Below are 25,964 nucleotides of genomic sequence, written 5' to 3'. Positions count from 1 at the left end.
TCATTCCGTAATGACATGCATCTTTTTTGTGAAATATTCCTGTTTTTCCACTGATTTTTTTTCTTGCCAGAATGGTAATTTTTACCCTCACAGTACAACGAGAATACAGACTAAAATCTGGGCATTAATAATGACAAGTATTAATATAAATGTATTTTATTATTATTTAATATAAATATATGCTCATCACCAAAATAAAAATGTATTAGGCCATCACAATCATATTCACCATAACAATGTTTTTACTTACCTTCATATAGGTCATCTCCCTCTGACATGAGCTCATCGTCAGAGCAAATGTTCAGTACGTTCACCAGCATCTCCGTCACTGTGGGGGAAAGAAGCCACATTAAACTTGAGACTGGTACAAAACCCATGTGTGAAGCAGGGTTTGTGTGACTGACTTCCTGTTGGACTTTATGGGTCCTATCTTGCACCCGGCGCAGTAACAAAGCCTGACGCAAGTGTCTTTGCTAGTTTAAGACCGACGCTGTTGTCAATTTCCCGTCCTGTGCCCGCGTCGTTTAAATAGCAAATGCACCTGCGCCCATCTGTGTGCCCATTACAGGGAGGTGCGTTCAGGTGCATTCTTGGCGTATTGCTAAAGTGATCGCGCCATTGACCAACAAAAACCTGGTCTGAAGTCGATGCCACAGCATTTCATTGTTATTTTAACAGCTCATTAGTGAAATGCGCCTAGGCTCGTGCACAGCGCGCGCACACACTATGCTTGTTACACACACACAGGGACGCGCAGCAGTACACGTCCTAAACGCACCTGCGCCAGGTGTGTCACGCCGTGCGCTTAGATCGTTAAAATAGGGGTGTTAATCTTACATTTTCAGTTACAGATGTGGATGTTTCTGAAAAACACATTGGCACGCTTTTCAAATAGTAGTAAATGGGCTAACACATGCAAAATCATCAACTTCATAGATAAAGAAAATCTGGGTCTGTGTATTGCTTTGTACACAAAGTCAATGAACCATAGGCAACTCAATAAGGGCTTTTTTTTTTTTTTTCATCCACATTTTTCCAATTACATAACAAACATACCTTTCTCTCCAACAAACGGCAAAGACCATGTGAAGACATCCATAAAATTCGGCAACCAGTAAGGGTGGGGGGAGCAGTTGAATTGTCGAATGTTCATCACGTTGTTCTCATATTTTAATACAGCAGCTAGGATTGACAGAGGAAAAGAGATGGGAGGAGAGATTCAAGGACTGAAGCCTGGTAAATACAAGAAAAAAACAACAATGAGAGTGAGGGGAAAAAAAAGAGAGACCTTTGTTGTTGTAGACATCTAGGTAATTTGGAGCGGAAAAGATTGTGATTAATGAAGGGAAGCCTGTGGTCTGGCTTTTTCTGTACATACGATACCTGTTAGGCCGCAAACAAAAATAAAACTCATCAGCTATGTTATAATATACTAAAAATGAATCAAAAAGTTGGAACCCTACTTACCCTGCATCCTGTGCTTCATGGGCTCTTATTACTGACAGCAAGTTATTATTTACCAAAAAGTCACAAACGGCTGAGTAACTGCAAAGAGAAGAGACTTGTTAAAACACTTGGATATTGGGGAGGTCAAAGCTTAATACAAACTTAAGCAATTAAAGGAACAGCACGATGCCACTTTTGACTTCAGTTAGTGAAGTCAATATACACAAACACACATATACATACATACACACACACACACACACACGTACGTATGTATGTATGTATGTATGTATGTATACATATATATATTGTTTTCATACATGTAATATATAATATATATGTATAACATTGTATATAATATATATGTATTACATTGTATACATATATATACACTTGTTTTGAGAGAGCCATCTTTTTTTTTTTTTTTTAAGTACCTCAATAAGCTACATCCGCTCTAACCTGTGTGATGAAACCTATTTTAATTTTATGTCATTATTTTGAAGTTTTTTGAGATTGGTCTACAAAAAGCAATCCACAATTTGATGAAAAAAAAAACCAATTGTTTATTTTATAATAAAGTGCTGTATTTGTATCTGTCCAAAGGAGTTTGGTATTAATTAGTGAACCTGTAGAGTAAAGTAAAGCTGCAAGCCGGAGTGATGTTATCCAATACCTGAAAAAGTATGAGCAGCCTCTGACGGAGTTATGGTTGAAGTGTTCAGATGTCTTTTCACTGCCATAGTCCTCACCGGGGTCAGCCCAAATCAGATCACACATTGGCCCAAATGCTGGAGGCTCTTTAAACCTGTCTAACTGTTGAGCAACACACACACACACACACAGACAGACCACCACACACAGACAGACAACCACACAGACAGACAACCACACACACACACAACCACACACACACACAATCACACACAACCACACACAACACACACACACACACACACACACACACACACACACACACACACACACACACACACACACACACACACAAGACCACTCTGATAAAATAGAAATGGACTCCAACAGCCATTCCAAACTACTATTACTTGCAGTTCATTGGCTTTCAGTACAAAAAAGCATTTAAAATAAATAAAATCAAGCGACAGGGAATTTATAGATCTTCAGTTTTAAGATGACCAAATTATGCTTTTTCTCTATTTTACCACAACTTCATATGCCAGTGATTGATCACTTACCTTCCTAATGTCATCTAGGCAGTTGATTTCTGGTGAAAGTCCGCCATGTACACATAGGAACTGTTGGTTGAGCAGGGCAGCGAGAGGCAGGCAGTCAAAGGCCTCCATACAGGCGTCATACACACGTTCAGAGTATTTAATTTTACCTGCAGCAAACACAAAATGTGGTTCATTGTTGTAGCTCATCCCACATAAGAACAATCTGTAATTCTTCTTCAAAATTAAGCCACAAATGGCAAAACTTCTGTTGTATCTGCTTATTCAGATGATATCAAGGTTTGTCAGATGTGTTGTGAAGAAGTAACACAGCTCCTCTGCCAGTAGGACAGACGTAAAGCTTCATTTCCCCCTCATTTTCATTCATTTCTGACAATTTATAGACAAAACAACTAACTGATTAATCAAGAAAATAATCAACGGATTATTCGACAATGAAAATAATTGTTACTTGCAGCCCTAGACAGATGATCAAGTCAGGTCAGATTAGGGGAGGAGTAAATCTACTCCTAATAGGGCACGAGCAGCCAGAACACAATGTGGGTGGTAGGCTGAACTAAAGACAATGTTGGAAGCGAGGGTTGCATTCAATTCATAGAGAGAAGACTGTAGTTAAAATATGTATCCTGGGATTCATTTAGACTTTAATTTGTTTGAAAAAGTAATAAATAAATAAAAAAATTATTTCACTAAAAGAGACAATTATATTGTTAATCGCAATTATTTCTGAACAATTAATTGTCCAGCAAAATTTGGAATTGTTACTGGCCTACACACAGACACAATTCAGCCAGCAGCCACTGATGGGGAAACCCTATACACTCAAAATAAGGAGCTGTGTGTACGCATGGTGAATCTTCCACGAGAAAATCACAATGCATCTAAGAATCTATTATTTTACCTACCACTACTGCTTTATCTGCTCATTTAGTTTACATTCTCTTGACCACATTCATTTTTATTAATTCTGGAAGTATTACATCCCGCCGAAGACCACCACCTAAACCAGTGAAAGGTGACACAGTGAAAGGTGACACAGTGTGTAATGATACAGTGTGTGTGTGTGTGTGTGTAGACGAGATGGTATGTGGGTGGGTGGGGGGATGTAGTGAGTGACATATATTTGCAGCTGGCAAGGTTTTCTTAGTTGTCTGCCAAAGTGTATTTGTTTCTCAGTTCGCATACTAATGCCTCAACACCTGCGAGACACACACACACACACACACACACACACACACACACACACACACACACACACACACACACACACACACACACACACACAACTGTCTGAAAAGCATCAACAGCATGCCTGGCTGCTCTCCTTGCTCTAGTAGTTTATCGTTTGCAACATGAAAAGCAAAAATCTACTCTGCAGGGTCTGTAACAATGATGAAGTGGTACGTTGTGTGACGGGACTTCCTCATCCAACACACACTTTCTGACAAATATCGTCCTACTTTTGGGAAGCTAGTCATTTTATAAAGTGGCGTCAGTCACCTCACAGTTAGGTTCTTTTAATTCCACATTTGTGCCCGTTTATGTTCCGTGTGGAAGGGATGATCAGATAACCTGTAATAGTGACTGAAAGAGCAATCCTGCACTTACGCTGTGAGTACCATGCCATACCCTTATACCCAGGCCTTGTCTGACATCTGAAATCTGATTGATAGGGGCCACTGTGATGTGGTACAGGGAGCGTGGGAGCACATTAGACTGGCCTTCTTACTGTATGGCTGTGAGAAGCACTGCACTTACATTCCTGTTTGAAGGTGAAGTACTCTGTGAGGTGTCGGCACTCGTGGTTCCCACGCAGGAGGAAGAGTGTGGTGGGGTGGTTGATCTTGAGCGACCAGAGGTAAAGAACACACTGGGAGGACAGACGGCAGGAGAGAAAATGTAGGAAGAGGGGAGAAGGAAAAGTCAAAGATGTGTACTGATAATTATGCACAGACCTTGAAAGTCTAAGCTGTGAAAGTACTCGTAGAATAAATTTTCAGCATTAAATCAGATGTTGACAAGTTTCCAATGCTATCTTCCACTACCAACGCAAGTTGTTTTAGGGCTGCACTGTTCACATTTTTGCACAAGACTGTCAGTAATTGGTTTTAAATGACTGCAGTTATACAAGCTTTTTCAAATTAAAGAAATGACATACTCCCACACACTTGTCTCCGCGTCATTTGTCTATTTTTCAGTCGGACAGTGACCTTAAACAAGGCAAGTTAGCTCAGCTGCCAGTTATGCTTCGTATTGCAGCGACCATCTACAGGAGATTTTAAAAATGTTACCAAATGAATTCCTGTCACATGGAACACACTGTGCCATCAGGCGCTCTAACCACATGATTAACTATGGCGTGCCACAGAAAGATTGGTTTTTCCTTAGTCTGGATCAACGGAAGTATATTGCCAGGAAAAGCCTGACGAGCCGGACCTCACCGGCGCTTCGTCAGACGTCCAGCTTTGCCCCTCCCCTGCTGCTATCTGTGTCAAAATTCCTTTGCAACGGGAAACAACAACAACAACAACAACAACAACCTCCGAGCTAGTAAACTAACGGTACGCGCAAATTCCAGTGGTGCAATAAGGCAGGCCTGCTTGGTTCTTTTGGCAAATTAATCTAAAGCTTTCCAAAGAATATGTTTACGGCATTTTCAATTAATTGGGACGTTTTGGGACCGATTGGCGGGTATTGCTGTGGACGAACTACACGCGGCAATACACTGGTAAGAGCAAATTACGTTTAGCGTTTAATGTATCCCACTAATTTAAATAGCTCATGTTACTGCGTTGTGTGAACAGTTACCAGACTATTTTGCAGATGCACCGTCACTGCATCCAGAACATAGAGCCGCACAATACGATTCTGACTGGTTAAAAGAAATGCAAAACCAATCCTCCTGTCCTAGAATGTATCTGTGGTATAGCCAGACCTTACTCCACAGAGCTCTGGAGATAGATCTGGTAATGTGAGACTAGTTTTACCTTAACAAACTCCTCTCATCTGAGAAGTAATATGATGATTTTCTCTGGCTACATTAGAGGCTCTAAATAAAATATACAGTATACAGTATATAGGAAAAGCAGACTAGCATTTACAATCCAAATTAACTTTTCATTATTAGCATTCTTTTTTTGTGCTCAGACGAAGCACTGCTCAGTAGCAGCCTGTCACTTGCCACTCTCAGCCCACTCCTGCACCGACCATGGCCTGCTATTAAGTCGCTGGAACAAGATGCCAAGGTAACCAGAGTCAGCAAGTGTATATTCACAGAACTGACAATGTAAAAAAAAAAAGAAAAGGAATGTGGAGGCCAGGACTACCATGTCTTATTCACTTCCATTGTTGGGAGCAATAGTGAACTGGCTAGGTAAATGTGTCTGTGTATGTGTGGATGCAGCGAAAGAGACATTGCTTGAAGTATCTGAAAGCTGACATTAGCCAGCCACTGTGTGTTTGAGACTGGAGTGAGGGAGTAAGAGACAGAGGAAATGGCATAAAGCTTTGTGTGGCAGACATGCACACTGGCTACCTTCACCTCAAACCCCCCCACACACACACACACACACACAAGCCTGTGCCTGGTGTGTATTGGGCCTAGGCTGGGAGAGTTAAGAAAATTAAAAAGAGAGCACTGAATTTAGACTTTGGCTTATTGCTGGCCTGTAGAGGTAATACACTACAAGAGGCTACAGTTCCTCTTTATGTTACCAAGGTAACCACATCCTGATATCCGTCTAATGTGTTACTGAAGTGAGCTCAGTGGCTTTCCTTTGAAACGTAGACAATTTTCAGCCCTGCTCATAAGAGAAAATGGCAACAATCTGTAGCTTTTAGGCGCTTTTGTTTTGTGGTGGCTTCACATCAGCCAATCCTCTTGTATGTATAGAAGAATTACATATACATTTCAAACAGACTATTGCATTTTGGAGTTATTTGAATATATATTAATTTCCTATGCCTAAGCTTGAGCACTGTTTGACCAATATAGGGCTGCAACTAATGATTATTTTCATTATTGATAAATGTGCGGATGTTTTCATTACTCAGTCACAGCAGGTAACATCCCACAGGGACAGTACCTAAGGTATGCCAATGTGACTAAGGTCAAGACCTAACTATGCTATTGAAAACTGGTATCTATTTCAGCACTGTAGACAGAGAGTGGCGTTCTAATTATCAGTACTCATTTGTTTAAACTTACAAGAAAATAAAGAAATGCATAACATTACATGCTAATTTCTAGTTAGAATAATTGCCTGACTGCATACATTATGTAAGAATAAGGTATATTCCATTACTATTAATTAAGTTTAGTTGTGCCACAGTGTTGACAGCAGGATGTACACTCTAGGCACTCGGATAACACCCATGCTTCAACCGCAGTGGGTGGAGGACACTGATAAACGGTGTGGTTTAGATAAGCTGAACCGTTTTCTTAAGTGGACAAGAGGTTTCATCTGTGACGAGAGTTCATGTTCTGTGTGTTGGTGACACAGAACGACACAAGCCACCAGGAATGTGGCTGCACGTGTCCATGACAATGCATGCAACAACCTATACAAGTCCACAGCTGTCCACAGACACGGAAAGTATGTCTTAGCGTCTTGGACGGGTGAACTGGGACTCTGTTGCCTGCTTGTCAGTTAATTATCGATTATACATTGTGTCGGCTACCGGTCAGAACAATAAATCTTAATTAGCATCCCTAGTTTTTTTTTTTATAATACATCACTATAATAAACACAATTTTAAATACAACGGACAATAATCACAGTGCTAATTTTGAAGGTCCTCAGAGGACACAATATCTGAATCGGCATCAGCCTATGCCACTGGTTCTCAAAGTTTTTCTGCAGGGACCCCCTTTTGTGGAGAGAGAAAGAAAGAAAGAAAGAAAGAATGAGAGAGACAGAGCAAGACAGCAGTTTCTCCGCAAAGGAAAAGTCGACAAGACACAATGTGATTAGACTAGGAGATTGGCAGTCGAATTAGGCTCCATAGATCAAATTATGATCACTGCCACATATTTTCTTGTCTTTGTTTTGGTAGTTGTGGTGTTCGATGTACCTTCATGTTCTGCTTTACGTTAACGTGGCTGCACTTTTACAAAATTGTCCAAGCTTTAATGGCAGTGCGCCAGTCATCGCCGCTGGTACCGGTATCTAAACATTTCGAACAATACCCAGCCCTAGCAACCACATAAATGCCTGTGCGCTACCAACCATTGCTTTGCTGTGAAGTTAAATGATGTTAGGCACTTTTCTGCACTCAGTTGAAGTTAACTTGGGGCGTTCAGGGCGCTTCGGCAAAAACACGAGGCGCATAGAGCAGAAAAACACAAGGAACCCAGCAACGCAAAAGCATCAAGCAGAACACTTCACTCTCATTGGAAACAATTTGAAAAAGCAGCCTATTGTGTGGGTGCTTACCTAATGTACACAAACCATTACGAAAGTATGATTGCTATACCAATAAAAGGTGGACAGCAGAGGAGAGGGTTACACAGCAGTAGTGTTTTCTATGGACATTTTGATACCTTTTTTAACCATGAAACTGGGTCCCCATTGTAAACCCCCCCCATCCCCCCCTTTGTACAGCCAGACTGCAGCTCTCTGTTCCGATTCTCTGTCTTATTTTTAACCATCTAATAAGCATGTATGCACTGTGCCCTTTGACGTTGTCATCTATATAGAATTTCAGACAGCAAAACCCATTTGGTCATTTGGCACTTCTCAAAGCAGCACTGCAGTAAGCCTTATATTTTAGAAGCTATTCTGACCCCCCATCTTAACCCTCCTGAGAATCAAAATGGGATAGGACATACCACCGTCAGCTTTAGTTTACCTTCGTCATATTACATCAACTCTTTAAATCCAAATTGCAAGCACTGGCCCTAATTCACATGCACTACAACAGGATAGAAGCAGCAGTGTGTCAGAAGCCAACAACACACCAAGAGAGTCAGGTTACATTATGATCTGACATTATGACAGAAGAACAGTTTAAACCTTAAGCTAAGGCTAAAAAATAAAGACATCTTATTGACCTGTCGCACACCAATACTGAGGGGCTGTAACAATACACTGAAACATACCACATTGTTCAATGCACAATATTCACAACTTGAATTGATATTATTGTGCCACATTTCAATACATTTTCACCACAGCAGAAAATTAGTGACACTTTGCCTAACATTTTTATTTAACTTTTTTATAACCATTTTATAAAATAAGAAAATGAATGTGTAAGGAAAATCTACAGAACCCATTTCTGCTCTAAGGAAAACGTACAAAAGAAAGAGACAACGCTGACAAAATTGAATGAGACAGTGAATATTGTTACACCTCCACAAAATAGCTTGTGCAGCAAATAATAGTGTGAATGAGGTTGTCTGTCATTCATAAGACAACAATGGGAAGTTTACCTGAACTTGCAAAGAAAAGAAAAAAATTTAATAAATTAAACTAATAAATTAAACTAATAGATGTCCGTTCAACCCAACAAATTTCAAATTATTTGTGAACCAAACCTCAACTTCTATTTTGTATTTTTGTGACTTTGTTATGTATTTAATAATAAGGGTCTTTTCTGACAACATAATACAAAATATTGCACATTTAAAATGTGAAATAAATAAAATTACAAATGAATAACCTAGAAGATACAACAACTTACCTCAATACTGAAGTATCCTCGATCTACGTAGTCACCGAGGAAGAGATACCGTGTGTTACTGGGTGATCCCCCCACTTCAAACAACTTCATAAGGTCAAAGAATTGTCCATGGACATCCCCACATACTGCCAAAAGACAAACACACTGCTGTTAATTGGTCCTGTAACAACAACTAGCAGGAATACTAATATTTTTAAAAAGTTGGTTGTCTGGGTACACATTGGTATAGGTTGCTAAAACCAGCCATACATACAAAGAAACAAAGAGAAGCCTCTATATATTCAACATGCAGATTCAAAGTGCTGTGTACATTTACAGGTTTTCCATTCCTTTCTTTTCCAGGCCAAATAGTTTAAATATTATTATTTTTTATTAAGTGTGCTTACTGATGTTGATGCTGTGTGAAATTAGCAATAATAGCAAGTATAATACACATACTGAAAGTGGCAACAGGAATAATAACATTTAAAACATGGCCGAGGAGTGTTATTGCTTAAGCCATTTGACTTTCTCAAAATGATTCAATGCATCAATAATCTGTTCTGATGCATTGATGTAACGAATACACTGAGATACCCTACATTCTGAAATTTGACCCAACACCACTCCCCCCCACGCCGCCCCTCCTTTGCAATGACAGTACAGAGCAACATGAGCATGGCAAATATTTTAGAATGCCAACATTGGTATCAGATCTTTGCAGATGGGAGCTTTTAACCGAAGGATTTATTTATCCTTAAGGATTGATTGTAAAATGCGCAACTATTTTGTATGCATTATTAAAAAAACTGAACTATTAATACTTTTCTGTTCTAGAAACGCTCATTCAAACTGCTCCAGGGGCGTCGTACCACGGTTGACCCTGCGCCACCACCCTGAATTGCATGTGTGACAGGTAAAGAAATTGACCGTTTTGCAAAGGATACATTTCAACTGCCAATTTTGTGTACCTTGTGGGTTGACAAATAATAATATAACCATTGAAAGAGATGAATAGACTGACCTAGGCCTGAAAAAGAAATAAGAAATAAAGCCTGGACTTTAAATGCCATCTCTCCTGTCCACCAGATGAAAACAGCAGAGAGATGATGGTGGCATTATGGTTATCTGCTTTCACTTCTCCACATTTCAATTATAGTATTCCAGTTAAAATGTGTTTTAATTGTTGTAAAAGTTTCACACTTTATGCTAAATGACTTGGTTTGGTTAGGGAAACCAAATAGTAACAAAACTGAGGAGTAAGTTATATGTAAGAAAAATACAGAAATGAAAGGTTGGGAGCTGGTTGGATTGGACTGAGGCCATGCAAAGGTCAGCTTAGAGGGAGCAGATATCTTTTGAGAACTGACTGATGCTGAGTTAACTCTGACAGCCTGCAAGGCCCTTGGATCTGGCACAGAACTGGGTTTACACCAGTTGCCCTCATAGAAAAACAGTGTTGCAATGGAATAATGCCTACTGTTTACTCTGTTCACAACACCATCTATGCTGCCTTGGAATAACTAATGTAGTCTGCATCCAATAGTTGTAAATATTTCAAACTACTGAACAGGGCATAACTGGAATAATCTCTACTGGACCATTTTGCACAAGGGTAGAGCTTGGCGATATGGAGAAAAACGGACACATATCACGATATTTTTAACCATATACCTCGATATCGATATTGTGTTGATATTGTAGGGTTGACAATTGGTGCTTTCACAAAATATTTACACAATGAGATTTTTGATAAATAGTCATCGGTACCTTGGATATAATGACTAAGTGGGTAAAGGCAAATAATACAACAGCTAGAACGGTCTGAAAAGTTCAGAAAATGACATCACTTTACAGTAATGTAGCCTTTGAAAACAGGAAAAGACAACCCGTGTCACATTACGATATCCAAAATTTAAGACCATATCTAGCATCGAGTATCAATATAAAATCGAGATATTGCCAACCCTTCACGAGGGATCTCATACAGTACGTGGATATACTTTGTATACCCTACCTGTTATAGGCGCCTCCACTTCCAGCATGCACTTCTCTTGGCGAAGGATGTTAGCCCCATCATTGATGATCTTTAGAGCCACGTCCTCTTCCACTCTGCCCTCTTTGACAAGGTGGTTGCGGAGCAGCTCAGCGTTGGGCTTGCCATCTTCATATATCTCTTTCACAGTCAGCTTATGTTGTGGAGGGTATGGCACAGCTGTTGAAGGGAAAACAGTAAATAATCTATTAGGATAAATAGGGGTGGGAAAAAAAAAAAATCGATTCACATATGTATTGTGATTGTATTTTGGGACGATTTTTAAAAATCAATTCTTCTCTCTCTCTCTCTAATACCATGTTTGACCCTGTCCTCTCAATATGGGCCAACATTTCTAAAGAATGCTTCCAGCACCTTGTTGAATCAATGACAGGCAGTTCTGAAGGCGAAAGGGATCCCCCACACCATTACAACACCACCACCAGCCTGCCCAGTGGTAACAAGGCATGACAGATCCATGTTCTCATTCGGTTTATGCCAAATTCTGACTCTACCGTCTGAATGTCTCAACAGAAATCAAGACTCAGACCAGGCAACATTTTTCCAGTCTTCAACTGTCCGATTTTGGTGAGCTCGTGCACATTGTAGCCTCACTTTCCTATTTTTAGTGGAGATGAGTGGTACCCGGTGGGGTCTTTTGCTGGTGTAGCCCATCCGCCTCAAGGTTGTGCGTGTTGTGGTTTTACAAATGCTTTGCTGCATACCTCGGTTGTAACGTGTGGTTATTTGAGTCAAAGTTGATCTTCTATCAGCTGAAATCAGTCGGCCCGTTCTCCTCTGACCTCTAGCATCAACAAGGCATTTTCACCCCCCAGTACGGCAGCATACTGGATGTTTTTCCTTTTCAGACCATTCTTTGTAAACCCTAGAAATGTTGTGTGTGAGAATCCCAGTAACTGAGCAGATTGTGAAATACTCAGACCAACCCATCTGGCACCAACAACCATGCCACACTCAAAGTTGCTTAGATCACCTTTCTTTCCCATTCTGACATTCAGTTTGGAGTTCAGGACATTGTCTAGACCTGGACCACACCCCTAAATGCATTGAAGCAGTTGCCATGAGATTGGTTGATAAAATAATTTCATTAACGTGAAATTTAACAGGTGTTCCTAATAATCCTTTAGGTGAGTGTGTGTGTGTGTGTGTGTGTGTGTATATATATATATATATATATATATATATATATATATATATATATATTTTTTTTTTTTTTAAATCAATTCTATTCCCCGAATCTATATCTATCTATCTATCTATCTATCTATACACACACACACAGTTTTACCAATCACCTACATATTTTTACAAATTTTCTGTTTATACGGTACCGCTGACGGTACGTTTCCAGCAAGAGAGAGTGAAAGCAGAAAATGCTGAAAATACACGTTATGTATTTCTTTACAAATGAAATAAATGTCAGACTGACTGACTGACATGTGATGTGCATTCTTCTTAGAAAACAATTAGGCTTTTGAAATGTCTCATGATTTATAGTCCCCTATTATTCAACTTTTGTTGTGTTAAAGAAGGAAAGGAAAATTGTAATATTCAATACTACTGAATCGCGATTGAAATGAAAATCGCAAAACAACATTGAATCGGCACCCATGCATCGTGAAAGAATCGAATCGGGACAAAAGCATATAGTTCCCAGCCCTAATAAATAGGTTAGAGTTAATTACGATTAGATATTTTTCGTTAGCATTGAGAGAGGTTAAAGGCACACTATGCCTCCTTAACTCTGCCTGGCTTAAGGTAGCTAATGTGACTGCTCCTCTCAAGCCTTACAAATCAAAACCAAAATCTGTTCTTTGGCAAAACTCTGACACTCGCCACCAAAGACAAATTTGTAGAAAGGCCGAACGCAAATGGAAACGGGATAGGTTAACTGTCTCCTTCCAAATGTTCAAAGACTCTCTTACAGCATTACAGAATGCTGCTAAGTTAGCTAAAGCTGCATATTTTTCGAATTTAATTGAATCTAATCACTCTAATCCAAAAGGTCCTGTTTTCAGTCATTCAGTCTGTTTTAAATCCACCTGTTAAATTGTATGTTGCCTCAGATGATCTATGTGAAGATTTATTTCTAACAAAATCACTAAATTAAGACTTAGTGTCAGTTCTAGTCTAACTCTCCCCCCAATTATGTCCATTGCTGCTGGCGTTTGGGAGGTTTTTGATCCTATCAACCTCCAGACACTGAAGGATGTGAGCATTAAGCTAAAACCTTCATTTTGCCCTAATGATATCATTCAGCCGAGATTTCTCAAATTAATCATTGACTCTGTGGGTCCAGGTATGGTATCTCTCATGAACAAGTGCCTTAACACGGGCTCCGTTCCAGCCGATTTTAAAGTGGCTACGGTCACTCCCCTACTCAAGAAGCCTTCACTGGATCCTCGTTTTAAATAATTACCGGCCCATTTCAGTCTTACCTTTCATTTCTAAATTGTTGGAGAAAATTGTGTTGGTCCAACTTCAACGCTTCTTGTCTAACAACTGTATTTATGAGGTTTTTCAATCTGGGTTTAGGACTGCACACAGCACTGAGTCCGCTCTCCTGCGAGTGCTAAATGACGTTTACATTTCTACTGATTCTGGAGATACTGTTGTTCTAGTTCTCCTAGATCTTTCGGCAGCTTTTGACACCATTGACCACCCTACTCTGTTAGCTAGACTTGAGACCTGGGTAGGCCTCAAAGCCTCAGTTCTGAATTGGTTCCAGTCTTACCTTTCTGATAGAAGGTTCTCAGTAAAGATGGGCAACTTCTCCAGCTCTATGGCACCTTTGTCCTGTGGTCTTCCACAGGGCTCCATTCTGGCTCCCTCTCTATTTTCTCTTTATATGCTGCCCTTGGGCGCTATTTTAAGGAAATATGATGTATCATTTCATTTTTATGTGGATGACACTCAAATTTACATGCCAATCAGTAGATTGCGGTGGCAGGGGCCTCGTCTGTGGAACAGCCTGCCTTTAGAGATTAGAACAGCCCCCAACCTCGCTATCTTCAAGTTGTTGGTAAAAACCTACTTATTCTCATTAGCATATTGATTTCCTATTTGAGTTGTCCTTCTTTTGTATATTTGAGTCAGTGTTTTAAGGTTGATCTTAGCCTTGTCGTTTTTATTATGTGTTTTACGCTCTGTCTTGCTGGTTTTATGTTTTTTTATGCTAGCTCTGTAAAGCACTTTGGTCTGTCTAGCGGCTGTTTAAATGTGCTATATAAATAAATGAACTTGAACTATGCAAGATTTGTACCTTAATACACTTTACAGTTTCAAAGTCATTTCGATGGTAAACAAACTCGTAGTAGGGCGAATCATCCCAATAGCAAACCAGCGATGCAAGTTTGGGGAGGTGGCACCCGGCTAAATCTCGTGAGAATCACGAATTGCTTTACTACTGTCGGTTCTGCGAACATCCGCTATACCCGCCCGAACCTTTTGGACATCGGTGACCAGCACCAGATATCTATTTCGAGTGTCTTTCATTATATGCACAACATCCCAGACGACACAGCAAGACCGCCGGGTTCTTCGTGGATTGTTGTCGGGTCTAGGAGGCGGCACAGTCGGAGGAGGAAGAGGAATAGCAGGGCCGCTGGTCCGGTGTTATGCTAAAGCTAGCATAGCACACAAGCTACCTCTAACGAGCCTGTATCTCTCCAATGCCAGATCCCTGGTGCATAAAACGGACGACTTGGAATTACAACTTGCCGGAAATCGCTATGTTTGTGACTGCTGTGTTTTGATTATCACTGAAACCTGGCTTCACCTGGGGATACCCGATGCTAGCATGCAGCTAGCAGGCCGCGCTCTGCTCCGCTGGGACAGGACTGAGGACTGTAAGAGCAGAGGAGGGGGGGCTCTGTATGTACGTGCATGAGAACTGGTGTAATAACAGGATAAATAGATAAACACTGATCCCCTGACCTCGAGTACATGTCTGTAAGATGCCGGCTTTTTTTTTCTACCGAGAGAGCTAACAGTAGTGATCGTGATGGCTGTGTACATTCCACCCGACGCCAACGTAAACACGGCGCTCTCTCTCCTGCTGGACACCATAAACGAACAGCAGCGGGCCCAACGCGATGGGGTTAACATAATCACAGGAGACTTTAATAAGGCCAATTTGAAGACTGTACTCCCGACATTTTATCAACATGTTAAGTAAACTTGCTTGCGTTCTAGGTTGTATGCTGTTGCGCTTGCTTGTTGCATGTCAGTTTTTACCACCAACTGCCTATACTTTGTATCACATTGCACTTTTCTGCTTTTTTTGCACTTCTGTTTAGACGCAAACTGCATTTCGTTGTATTTGTACAATAAAGTTGAATCTAATCTAATTTACAAAGTTGTTGATTCATCCATCGTTGATAATAAGACCAGTCCTACAGGGGGGAGGGGATCAGGCTGTGAGTGCAGAGACAGCTCTGCGTGAGTGGTATTTACGACAGTAACGTTAAATACAAGTACTCCACAGCGACTCTAGGGGTAGCTGTTTGACAAAAACGGAAACTGCATAGTATGCCTTTAAATTAAAATTTAAAATATATTCAAAAGACAATTAAAAGGTGCTCTAAGTGAGTTTTCGTCACATACAGCAAACATCTCCTCACTATTCGCTAGCTGTCTGTCCCCTGAACACACTGTAAAAAAAACGCGGTCTCTGTAGACAGCCCAGGCTCTACAAACGTCAACAAAAACAAACTGCGCCAACCTACCCCACGAACCATAACAAAAGAAGGAGCTGGTTGAGTCATGAATACGCATTGTGGAACTAGCCTACGTGCTAATGCTGCTGTAGTGATGGCTCAACCAGCTCCTTCTTGTCGGTTATTGGCTGGAACACTGTTTGTTATGGTTCTTGGGGCAGGTTGGCGCAGTTTGTTTTTGTTGGCGTTTGTGGAACCTGGGCTGTCTTCAGAGACCGTGTTTTTTTTTACAGTGTGTTCAGGGGACAGGCAGCTAGCGGATAGTGAGGAGATGTTTGCTGTATGTGACGAAAAATGTTGTAGCCTAAAAAACGCGTCACATCACTTAGAGCACCTTTAAATAAAGTGCACTTACGCAAGAAAAGATGACAATTTCATATCAAATATATCATATTTGAAAAGATACATATGACCAGAAGAAACGTTCTGCATCTCAGACTGCATTTGCTTAAGTTGTAATCATGAGGTGACATTTGCATTGATTGAGCCAAGATGATGTTATTGGCACAAGAGGAGGGACGCATACACTTACATAACAACGCCATACAAGAGTTGCATAAGAGAGACCTTAAGAAGCCCCGCACCTCACCTGACCCACCCTCTCTCAGTAATTTGCTGCATACCACCTACACAATCCTTTTACCGTCAGCATTAAAAGTCAATGCTTTCAAGGCTAAGACATGAGAGCTTCCTGATCAAAACATATGTAAGTCAAGTGCACAACATCTACAACTGCAAAAATCAGGGTTTCTGCAGGTTTTACTAAGCCAAATGTAAGACTTTTTAAGACCATTATGAATTCAAGACCTATCTCACGGCATCAAACAAACAAAAAAGCGTCACTGTCCTGAAACATCGTCTGAAATGTGTTTTTTTCAAGCCAAGTATCGTTAAACTTGCAATTCCCCATTAGCCTGACAAGCCAGACCCAAATCAAGACGTTGGGTCTGGGAACTCACCATCGGCAGGGCTCAATCCGAGGGGCGGGGTAAACGGTTGTCTTTCATATTCCCTCTGCACGCAATAGGATAGCGCTACAACCAACCAGAGCAACGAAGAAGATAGCGGAGCTACTTGACAGATTAAATTTGATAGATTAAACTCCGAACACATCTTCCTTTTTTAAGAATGACTTCAGTGCCATTCTTTGTTCTTTTCTCAAAGAAAAGCTTAACTCCAAGTCTTCCAGAGTTGCGGGCAAAGCAGATTCCAAAGAACGCTGTTCGCCAGCAGCAGCAGCCATCTTCTTTGTTTTCAAGTAGCAGGGGATTCACGCGGAACAGTCATAACGCTGCCGTCATTATGTTAAGCCCGCTCACCGACTCTATTCACAATGTGATTGGCCAAGATAGAGTTTGGCTTTTCCAGCTCGCAAGCCAACGGAGAGTTGCTAGACCCCCTGGCTGCAAATTACATTTGCTGCCGCTAGGGTGCGTCTACATTTCTAGGCTACTTCCCCATAGCTGAAGAATAAAATCCGTTTTATGTCTGTGGTACAATCCGAAAGAGACTCGCACCAACAACACGAAAGCTTATGGGCTGCATGTTGGTCTTATTTTTAGCCATAATACAGCAAATTATAATTGGACTAGCGAAAGAAAGACCTAAAACACCACAGAATCAAAAACTAAACCATTCTAAAGCGCTACGGGAGCATTAGAGACAGCGTTGCATGGACGTAGGAAAATTAAGACCTAGAACACAATACTTCAGCAAATTTAAGATTTTAAGGCCTTGAAACAAAAAATATATATTTCTTATAAAAACACACCAATATACACGTAAGCACAATTCAATCCAATTACCCATGTTAATCTACATTAAGTGTTAACATATGAAAAGTTGTATAACTACTAGAGCTGCAAACTGATTAATCAACTATTAAATTAATCGGCAACTAGTTTGATAATTGATTCATAGGTTTGAATAATTTTAGTTTAGAAATTCTCTGATTCCAGCTGCTTAAAATGTGAATATTTTCTAGTTTCTTCAATCCTCTTTGACAGTAAAGTGAATATCTTGGAGTTGTGGACAAAACAAGACATCTGAGGATGTCACCTTGGGCTTTGGAAAACAATGTTCAACCATTAATTTCACAATTTTCTGACATTTTATAGACTAAATAACTAATCGAATAAATCTAGAAAATAATCAACTGATTACTCCACAATAAAAAATAATCTTTAGCTGCACTTAGCCCTTACAACCAGTATTAAAAAGGCTGAAATTCAAACTGTCCACAGTGCAGATTAGTACTGTAACATTGGCAGCAGCTTCATCAGCTCATAAAACTGCAGGAGTAGATAGTTACTGACTAAACTGCACACGTTCAAAACAATAGTAGTGTGATCCAAGCCCTCTCACTTCCAGGGCTTGCGAGGTAAAAGGGATTACAGCTGGTATGCCTAATAACGGACCAGGCACACACCAAATGCATTATGGCACCAATTAAGCATGGTGTAAAACTAGCCAGATAGGGGTTTTTGAACACTGCTTGCAAGGCATGCAGAGACATTACAAAGTGCAAAAATAATATGAGTGTTATAAACGGCTGCTTCTGTACAGCTAAAAAAAAAAAAAAAGAGAAGAAGAGAGAATCAAAAGCACAGAAAACCTTGCCACAGTACACACTTTTACTGAAGGTTATCTCGGATTCCTGATAGCATCAAATCCATCCACAGGTCTGTGCACAGGACACCATGTGCCATCAAATGTGACATAAATACTTGTATCAGCTTATGGAAATCAGCACTCCTTGTGCGATTAGCTGTGCCAGTGGCAATGAACAAGAAGAAGAGAGAGAGAGAGAGAGAGAGAGAGAGAGAGAGAGAGAGAGAGAGAGAGAGAGAGAGAGAGAGAGATAGGCATTCTGAGAATGTTGTCACACCCACACAGAGCAAATCAAAGTGCAATATGAAAAAAGCGTACATCAGACGTTAGCTGTAATTAATGAGTTCTTAGTGTGGGTGCATTTGCTAATCAGTGATGCAGTGCCTGGACTTGGGGAACATATTAAGAGTTTAGAAGCTGATCCACTGATGTTTTTTTTTCTTAAATAGTTGTTTAAAGAAATATTTGACCGACTAACTTATTGCTAGTTCAATAAAGCAAAGGCTGTAAATATGGGTCCGCAAGTGGTGTTTGCCCTGGTGCGAGAGTGCTAGCAATTGATAGCAAATGATTTGCACATCCCTTAACATTTTGCACATCCTTTACTAATCCACACAGATTCTTTGTTCTTTCTTTATGTTAAACAGTTCTATGTACAGATTTGTTGCAGCATTTATTGTTTACTTCATATGAATGTTTAATATGCTTATGTACGCACAAACAACCAAGGCAAACTCCTTGTAAGTGTTAGTTAATTGGCAATAAATTCCTTTCTGATTCTGATGTTAGCTAGGCCACAGAGTATAGCCTGGTCTGCAATGGAGAGAGCAGCTAGAGCACAGTTCCATAGCCTGTGCTGAGTACAAGCTGTCATGCATTGACCAGTGTGTGGTATAAATAAACAGTAAGTGCTCCCAGGCCTACAAGGCACGGCCGCAAAGAGAGCTGTAAGCTGAGGTACGAACCTTAAGAACAGATTAGATAAAGCCTATATTAGCAAGGGCTTCCAGATTCAGGGGCTGTTTACTTAAAAGACTTGTCACTCTGAAGGAAGGCTCCAGTACGAACAACGTGAAAAACGCGATAACGCCGAAGAATAGGATACAAAATAGGCATGAGATAACCAGACCGTGAAACATTTCAAGCAACAACCATGCTGACCAAATTTACGAGCCTTCGCCTGAAAGCTGGCAGTAATTTGACATGCTGGACAATAATAGCTGATCTCAATTCCAAAGAACTAAATAATAATAACTATAATAATAACAATAATAATACATTCTGGGTACATTTGCCTGTACAATCAAGGCTGGACCAGTCTGTTCAAACACAGATACAACTGAATCCCTGGCTGGCAGTGAACAGCACCGCTCAATCCCAACAGACTACACAGTGCGGTGAAAGAAAACAACGGTGCAGACAAAGTGAAGCGAGCCACTCGTTTTTCCGACACATAAGCAACTAGTAAACGAAGAAAAATGTTTTGTTAAAAATAATAAGCTGCCACCGCCCTGAGACTGGCTTCTTATTAGAGACCGCCTGGCCTAATTAGCATTAATGTTTGATGAACTCTTCAAATCCACTGCTGCACGGCATCAACACCCACACTGTCTGGCGTGACAACAAACGACTCAAGAAACAAAGACACTACTATCTACAGTACCACCCTGCCCACTGAGGAGAATGTTTTGGACAGTGATATGAGCTAGGGTCTAGAATATGTTCGCCATTGTTTCAAAATTGACACAATAGAGGAGGATTGAATTACAAAGATGCGGCTGGGTAGAGATGAATGGAGCAGACTGTGGCTGGATGAATCATAAAGTCCACTTCGGATTGCTCTAATCATCAGTGAATGTATTACCCTTGCAAGCTAAATAGCCAGGCCTCAGGTTTGTTTGTCATTTCTGTCGGTCCATCATGCGGTGCGACAGTACTAGCATAAATTTCCCTTTGGCCTAGAGGCTGGCTGATATGGCCAAAATCTTCTATCCCTATACAGGTCACAACAGCGATATCATGATGTAGAATGTTTTCTGGTAATTTAATAAATAAAAAGTCAATACAGTTTAAAATTAGCTCAAAGTAAAGCCTATTTTTGTATGCTCCTGTGTTTGTTAAATACTTGTACCAATTAAAAGTACGGAGTATTTTCTCATTTTATGAAGAACTTTAGCGCAAAATGAACATAACGTGCAAGGATCAAAAGTGTTGTCCAATTTATGAAATATTGCCATAACGGAGTTCAGCTGCTGGTTTTTCAACATTGCAACAGAAACGTTATAGAAGAATATCAAGGATAGACATTTTTACATTGTTTTGATGATGTCGTCATATTGCCCAGCACTACTCTGGCTTCTCTTTGATTTTAATTCAGACACAGGATCAGGTTTAGCACACAGCAACAATCCAGTTTGATTTGTATCAAAGTTGAAATGAATCTTTGTTACATCAAGCAATGGAGATTTCAAAAACCAGATGTAGCCAAGCAAAGTCTTCTGAGGCACAGGTAGCACCACACACACCTATCAGTCTACACTCAACTCACAATACCCAACAGCGAACAAGCTTACCTGTTGATTTACATAACCAGAGCAGCATTAGTCTTAGGTAGCCTACCAGTTAAGCCCTACAATGGAAACACCACGGTTGCTTTCTCAACCTTGTACTGTAGCTACAGTGCTATTTTACACTCATATTTTGCATTATTTTAATAGTTTTTCTATTGCATTTTATTTATCAATTTTACAAAGACTCAGTACTCAAACCATGCATAATGTGGATAACAACAACTAATGTTTGACTTTTTATTACAGGACCAATATTGGTTTTAGGTCACACCCTAAAGCAAAGCTGCCCTTACTCCAGTCTACATTTTGTCTTTCCCTTCTTCCCTGTCACACTCCTATTGTCTCTCTCCGCCATGTGGCTGGCCATGTTGGGCACATCACTGGAGAGATTCTTTCCACAATTAACTCACCCTCTCCACACTGGCTCACACTTCAGCATTCCAGTCCCCTGGCAGGACACCCTCCCAGTGCCCTTGCAGACAGATGGAGATGTAGCCTGTGTTGGCATTAAGGAGTAGTGGTGGTTGTGGTGGCAGGGGTGGGAATGGGTTCTCTCTCTTGGGAGCTACCTCAGACTTGGCTCTGACTGACCTGTCTTGGGCAGACACAACAAATGGTGTCCTGTCTGTCCAATGAACCAGGACAACATCAACGTGAAGGAATCCATCTTGTCAAGCTCTGCTGGTAACCTGAGCTTGGGTATTCCCGTGAGTGAGCAACGACCCGGTCCATTTCATCCATCCTAAATGTCAAGGAGATTGGGCAGTGTCTTTGATTTCTGCTATGTGGTGATTAGCTACATACTGAGCGGACAACAATGGAGATGATACCTTTGTTACGTTCTATCCTAAGCAGTGTTTGCATGCACTGTTTTACCCCCATTTCTGAGCAACTCCTGGTGAAAGGGAACGGTTCAGAATCCCTTATGAGTGCAACTATAGTGTAGTTATACAAAATAATTGATAATTACTTTATATACAACTTGTGTGCCATTACTATAAGCCTACTGGCCTCTGACTGCTATTATAACATAAAGTTATTCCAAAAGCTACAGGTGGTTTTCAATTAATGCGTAGCTTTCCGTCAAAGCATTTGTGATGCGAGTAACTTACTGTGACGTTACGCAATGTACATTTGAAGAAAACACTCACCTTTTATCAGCCGCTCCGTTGTGGACTGTTTCTCTTGTTTGACTTTGTCTTTATCCTTTCCTGACATCTTTGCTTCGTCTGAAGGCTAACTTCGGGAATACAATCTTGTACAGCAGCTCTCTTGCCAGCTGGCCAAAAGACAAGCTAGCACATCAGCCTGGCCGTCAACGCCGTCTTGACTTTCGGTTGCGGTCGGAGGCACTAATTTTATGTCTGCTCTTTCCCAAAAAACCGAGACGATTAGCCAGCGAAAGAGCTCCGGCTCTTGTTGTGGTTTGAGTGGCTATTAACCTAGCTAGCTTGCAGCAACATTAATGCTAGCGAATACTTACAGCACAAAGAAGTAATGTTGACAAAAATGGAGGAAGGTAATAGACATTCAACAAACAAAAACAATTAACAGAGGCGACCGTTCGCTGTGTAGCTAATAGTTATCGAGCACAACAAATGATACCTGGATATTACGTAGAAGGGAGGCTGCCGTTATCAGCTAACGTTAATCCGAATTAGTTAACGTTACTCCTTCTCAGCTAGTTAGCCAGCTAACATTTTAACGTATTGGCAAGACGTCGGGCAGGCAAAGACAGCAACGGAAAACTGGTGTTTCATCTTCTATGTACAGGCCGTTTATTGTAGAACGAAATACAGTCCCACGTAAAAACGCGTTTACTTAGTATGCATATACACCGAGAGTCCTTCCAAGATGCAGAGCGACTTGACAGTGTATCCTCCCCCTCGGATTAAACTCTAATCTGACAGAGTGAGTGAGGAGCAGCGGTGGATTTCCTACAACATGGTTGAGCCGATGTGACGTGTCTATGGAAGCGTTACACATGGTTTAGGGGTGCGTTCCAAAATAAAAACCTTTCTATTGAATTGACCAGTTTTTTTCTTTGCTTCTGCTCGCACACGAATGGTCATACCATATGGGAGACACCTCTTAATACTGCTGCACTAGAGTAAAAGCTTCTGAGGCAGGTTCTGTATCAAATGCGTCAATAGTTCCTGCATAGCTATAATGTTTCTAGACTTATCTTTTATTGTTCTTTGTATTGTCATTTTCCTGTATTTGAACGTGTTTCTGGTTGAACCCAAACTCAAAGTTCGAATCAATAATCACACAAAATAATTGTCTAACTCGGCCAATTATGTTGCAAGCAGGGGCGGATCTAGAAAAATATTTATGGGGTGGTGAGAGGGGGGCAGGGATTTTTGAGGGGTGGCAACATATAGCAGTGTATATGTATATATACAGAATGTAATCAGTTATCACAGTTTGATGATAAATAGTATGTACACACTACAAAAGAGCACAGGCTGCCATTTACAAACTCATACAGACAAACTTCATCTCATGCAATCAGTGTCCTGCATTTGAGGCGACCATACAATGGGATCTCACTTAATAGGAGAGAGAAGCATGATAGAAGTAAGGGGCATTATCACAGGACAAGGCATTAAGGTAAGACACAGGTGATGAGTGGCAGATGTGTGAGGAGAAGCAAACAGTTTTTGACTGACTGCAGTAGGACATTGGAGATTTGCGCTTTTAAATGGTCAAATTGGCCATAACTTTTAATTCGTTGCTGCCAACTGGGGTGGCAGCAGGGGTGGCAAGGCTTTCTCTTATGGTGGCATTTGCCACCCTATGCCACCCCGGTAGATCCGCCCCTGGTTGCAAGTGAAGTACTGTTTACTACACACAATACACCACGAGGCACGCCCATTCTAAAACAAGAGCCTGATTTTGGTGGGCGTGCCTCTGAAGTCTTTGCCCTGTAAATGATGAAGTTAATTGAAAAAAATAGTAGTAGATGAGGCGCATTGTTTCTTTTGAAATGTATATAAGTCAGTGATTTTTCAAAAATGTAAGTATTTAGAATGGTTACTAGTTATTTTCCATGGTAAAAAAAGAAAAAAAAATCCATCTTCTGTGCATTAAATGGGACTTGAATGCAACACTAGACGACTAGGGGTGCATTCAAAACCACAAAGGGTTTTACACTTTGTTAATACACTAATTAGTAGAGATGGTCCGATACCATTTTTCCCGATATCGATTCTGATACCTGAACTTGCGTATCGGCAGATACCGAGTACCGATCCGATACCATGTGTGTCATATATTTTATTATGTTTGAACAACTGTATACTACTATCCCTGTATGGATATGTGATATGATTTCTATCTTTGTTGTCGTTCTGGCTCAGGTTAAACTCTTTGTGAAACATGAACAAACACAAACATTGAATGCCACAGAACTTTTTTTTATTATCCAGTTTGACAGTCAGTTATAACGGAAAAAGAACATAAATAAACTACTTTAACGTAGATTTTCTTTAGGGCTTTATTACGCGGTATCGGATCGGTGCATAAACTCCAGTAGGCCTACTTCCTGATACCGATACCAGCGTTTTAGGCAGTATCGGAGGCGATACCGAGACTGGCATCGGTATTGGAACATCTCTACTAATTAGATGTAGTGTATCAAAATAATTCACATTCCAGTAGAAATCCAGCCTGCAACATACATTGAGTGACGTAGCACAAAATACAAATTACATTTTGGGGGTGGGAGATGTAATTGCTTTTTTAAATCACACAAGTGGATTTATCAGTTACTCAAGTACTTGAAATATTGCCAACATTACGAAACTTTTTTACTTGTTTTTACATTAATATTAAATAGAGTAGAGAAATATTTAGATAGATATTATTTCCATGCAGTAATGTATTTCTCTTGGCACTGCAAGAACATGACACTACGAAACTGGATTTTCAAGTTTTTCACCAGTGATACTGAAACATGTCATTCAATATCAACCCATGAACACTAGATGGCTGTCTTGTTTCATTTTCAAAAACCTGTTGGCACAGTGCAAAACTGCAGTCTATTGATTATCTATAACGTTTAAAAAATTATTAGTAATGTTATAATTTATGTTATTTTATCATTAGTTAAGTGTCATATAAAATATAAGTTTATAAATGTAAATAGATTGTTAATACTTTGTCAATGTTATTAATTGATTTGTAAACCATCTATAAACATTGGATGGTTAAATGCTATAAAGTTGCTACTTATGCTTATTTTAGTAAGTTAATGCTCAATAAATAGTTTATAAAGCATTAAGTAACATTACATCTTTTTGGTCATCTACATGTATAAGAGGTGATCATTTGATTATTTGTACACCGATAATAGCTATCTAAATAATGTGTATAGATGGTTTACAATGTCTTTATTAACCATAGACGGTAGAACAGGTCAACAAATTCAAATACCTTGGACTCACTTTAGACAATAACCTGTTTTGAATCAACACGTCCGTGATATCCACAAACGATCTCAGCAGAGGTTACACGTCATCCGTAAACTCAAGAGCACTTTCTGTTGCCCCACAACACCTCCTGTTGGTACATTACAAAAGCATAATCCAACCCATCCTGCTGTACCGTTCCCCCTGTTTCTACCACATGCTCACCATTCCTAACAAAAACAAAACGCACCAATATCACACACACACACGTCGCCTCCAAA

The 25,964-nt window shown here is 40.2% G+C and overlaps 1 protein-coding gene across 3 annotated transcripts in view; it reads right to left on the bottom strand.

The window, feature by feature from the left end:
- The window catches only part of ppp3cca (protein phosphatase 3, catalytic subunit, gamma isozyme, a), a 31,032-nt gene extending 7,792 nt beyond the window's left edge, over positions 1 to 23,240 (bottom strand). For 2 of the 3 annotated variants that reach the window (XM_028577623.1, XM_028577625.1), the window contains exons 1-11: positions 22,423 to 22,506; positions 21,863 to 22,013; positions 11,335 to 11,532; positions 9,339 to 9,463; positions 4,413 to 4,524; positions 2,658 to 2,803; positions 2,120 to 2,259; positions 1,468 to 1,545; positions 1,289 to 1,383; positions 1,057 to 1,182; positions 251 to 328 (exon numbers count right to left, since the gene is read on the bottom strand). In XM_028577623.1, coding sequence (XP_028433424.1) covers positions 251 to 328; positions 1,057 to 1,182; positions 1,289 to 1,383; positions 1,468 to 1,545; positions 2,120 to 2,259; positions 2,658 to 2,803; positions 4,413 to 4,524; positions 9,339 to 9,463; positions 11,335 to 11,532; positions 21,863 to 21,938 — 1,174 coding nt within the window. In that variant the 5' untranslated portion in view covers positions 21,939 to 22,013; positions 22,423 to 22,506. Of the gene's footprint in view, positions 1 to 250; positions 329 to 1,056; positions 1,183 to 1,288; positions 1,384 to 1,467; positions 1,546 to 2,119; positions 2,260 to 2,657; positions 2,804 to 4,412; positions 4,525 to 9,338; positions 9,464 to 11,334; positions 11,533 to 21,862; positions 22,014 to 22,422 lie in introns of all 3 variants that reach the window. The other variant, XM_028577624.1, reaches the window with a different exon arrangement.
- Between the last annotated feature and the right edge of the window lie 2,724 nt (positions 23,241 to 25,964).

Source organism: Perca flavescens, chromosome 5 (genome assembly GCF_004354835.1).
Source record: "Perca flavescens isolate YP-PL-M2 chromosome 5, PFLA_1.0, whole genome shotgun sequence".
In the NCBI taxonomy this organism is placed as follows: Eukaryota; Metazoa; Chordata; class Actinopteri; order Perciformes; family Percidae; genus Perca; species Perca flavescens.
Note: the sequence above shows the minus strand (reverse complement) of the source record. Positions and strands in the feature narration are given on the sequence as shown.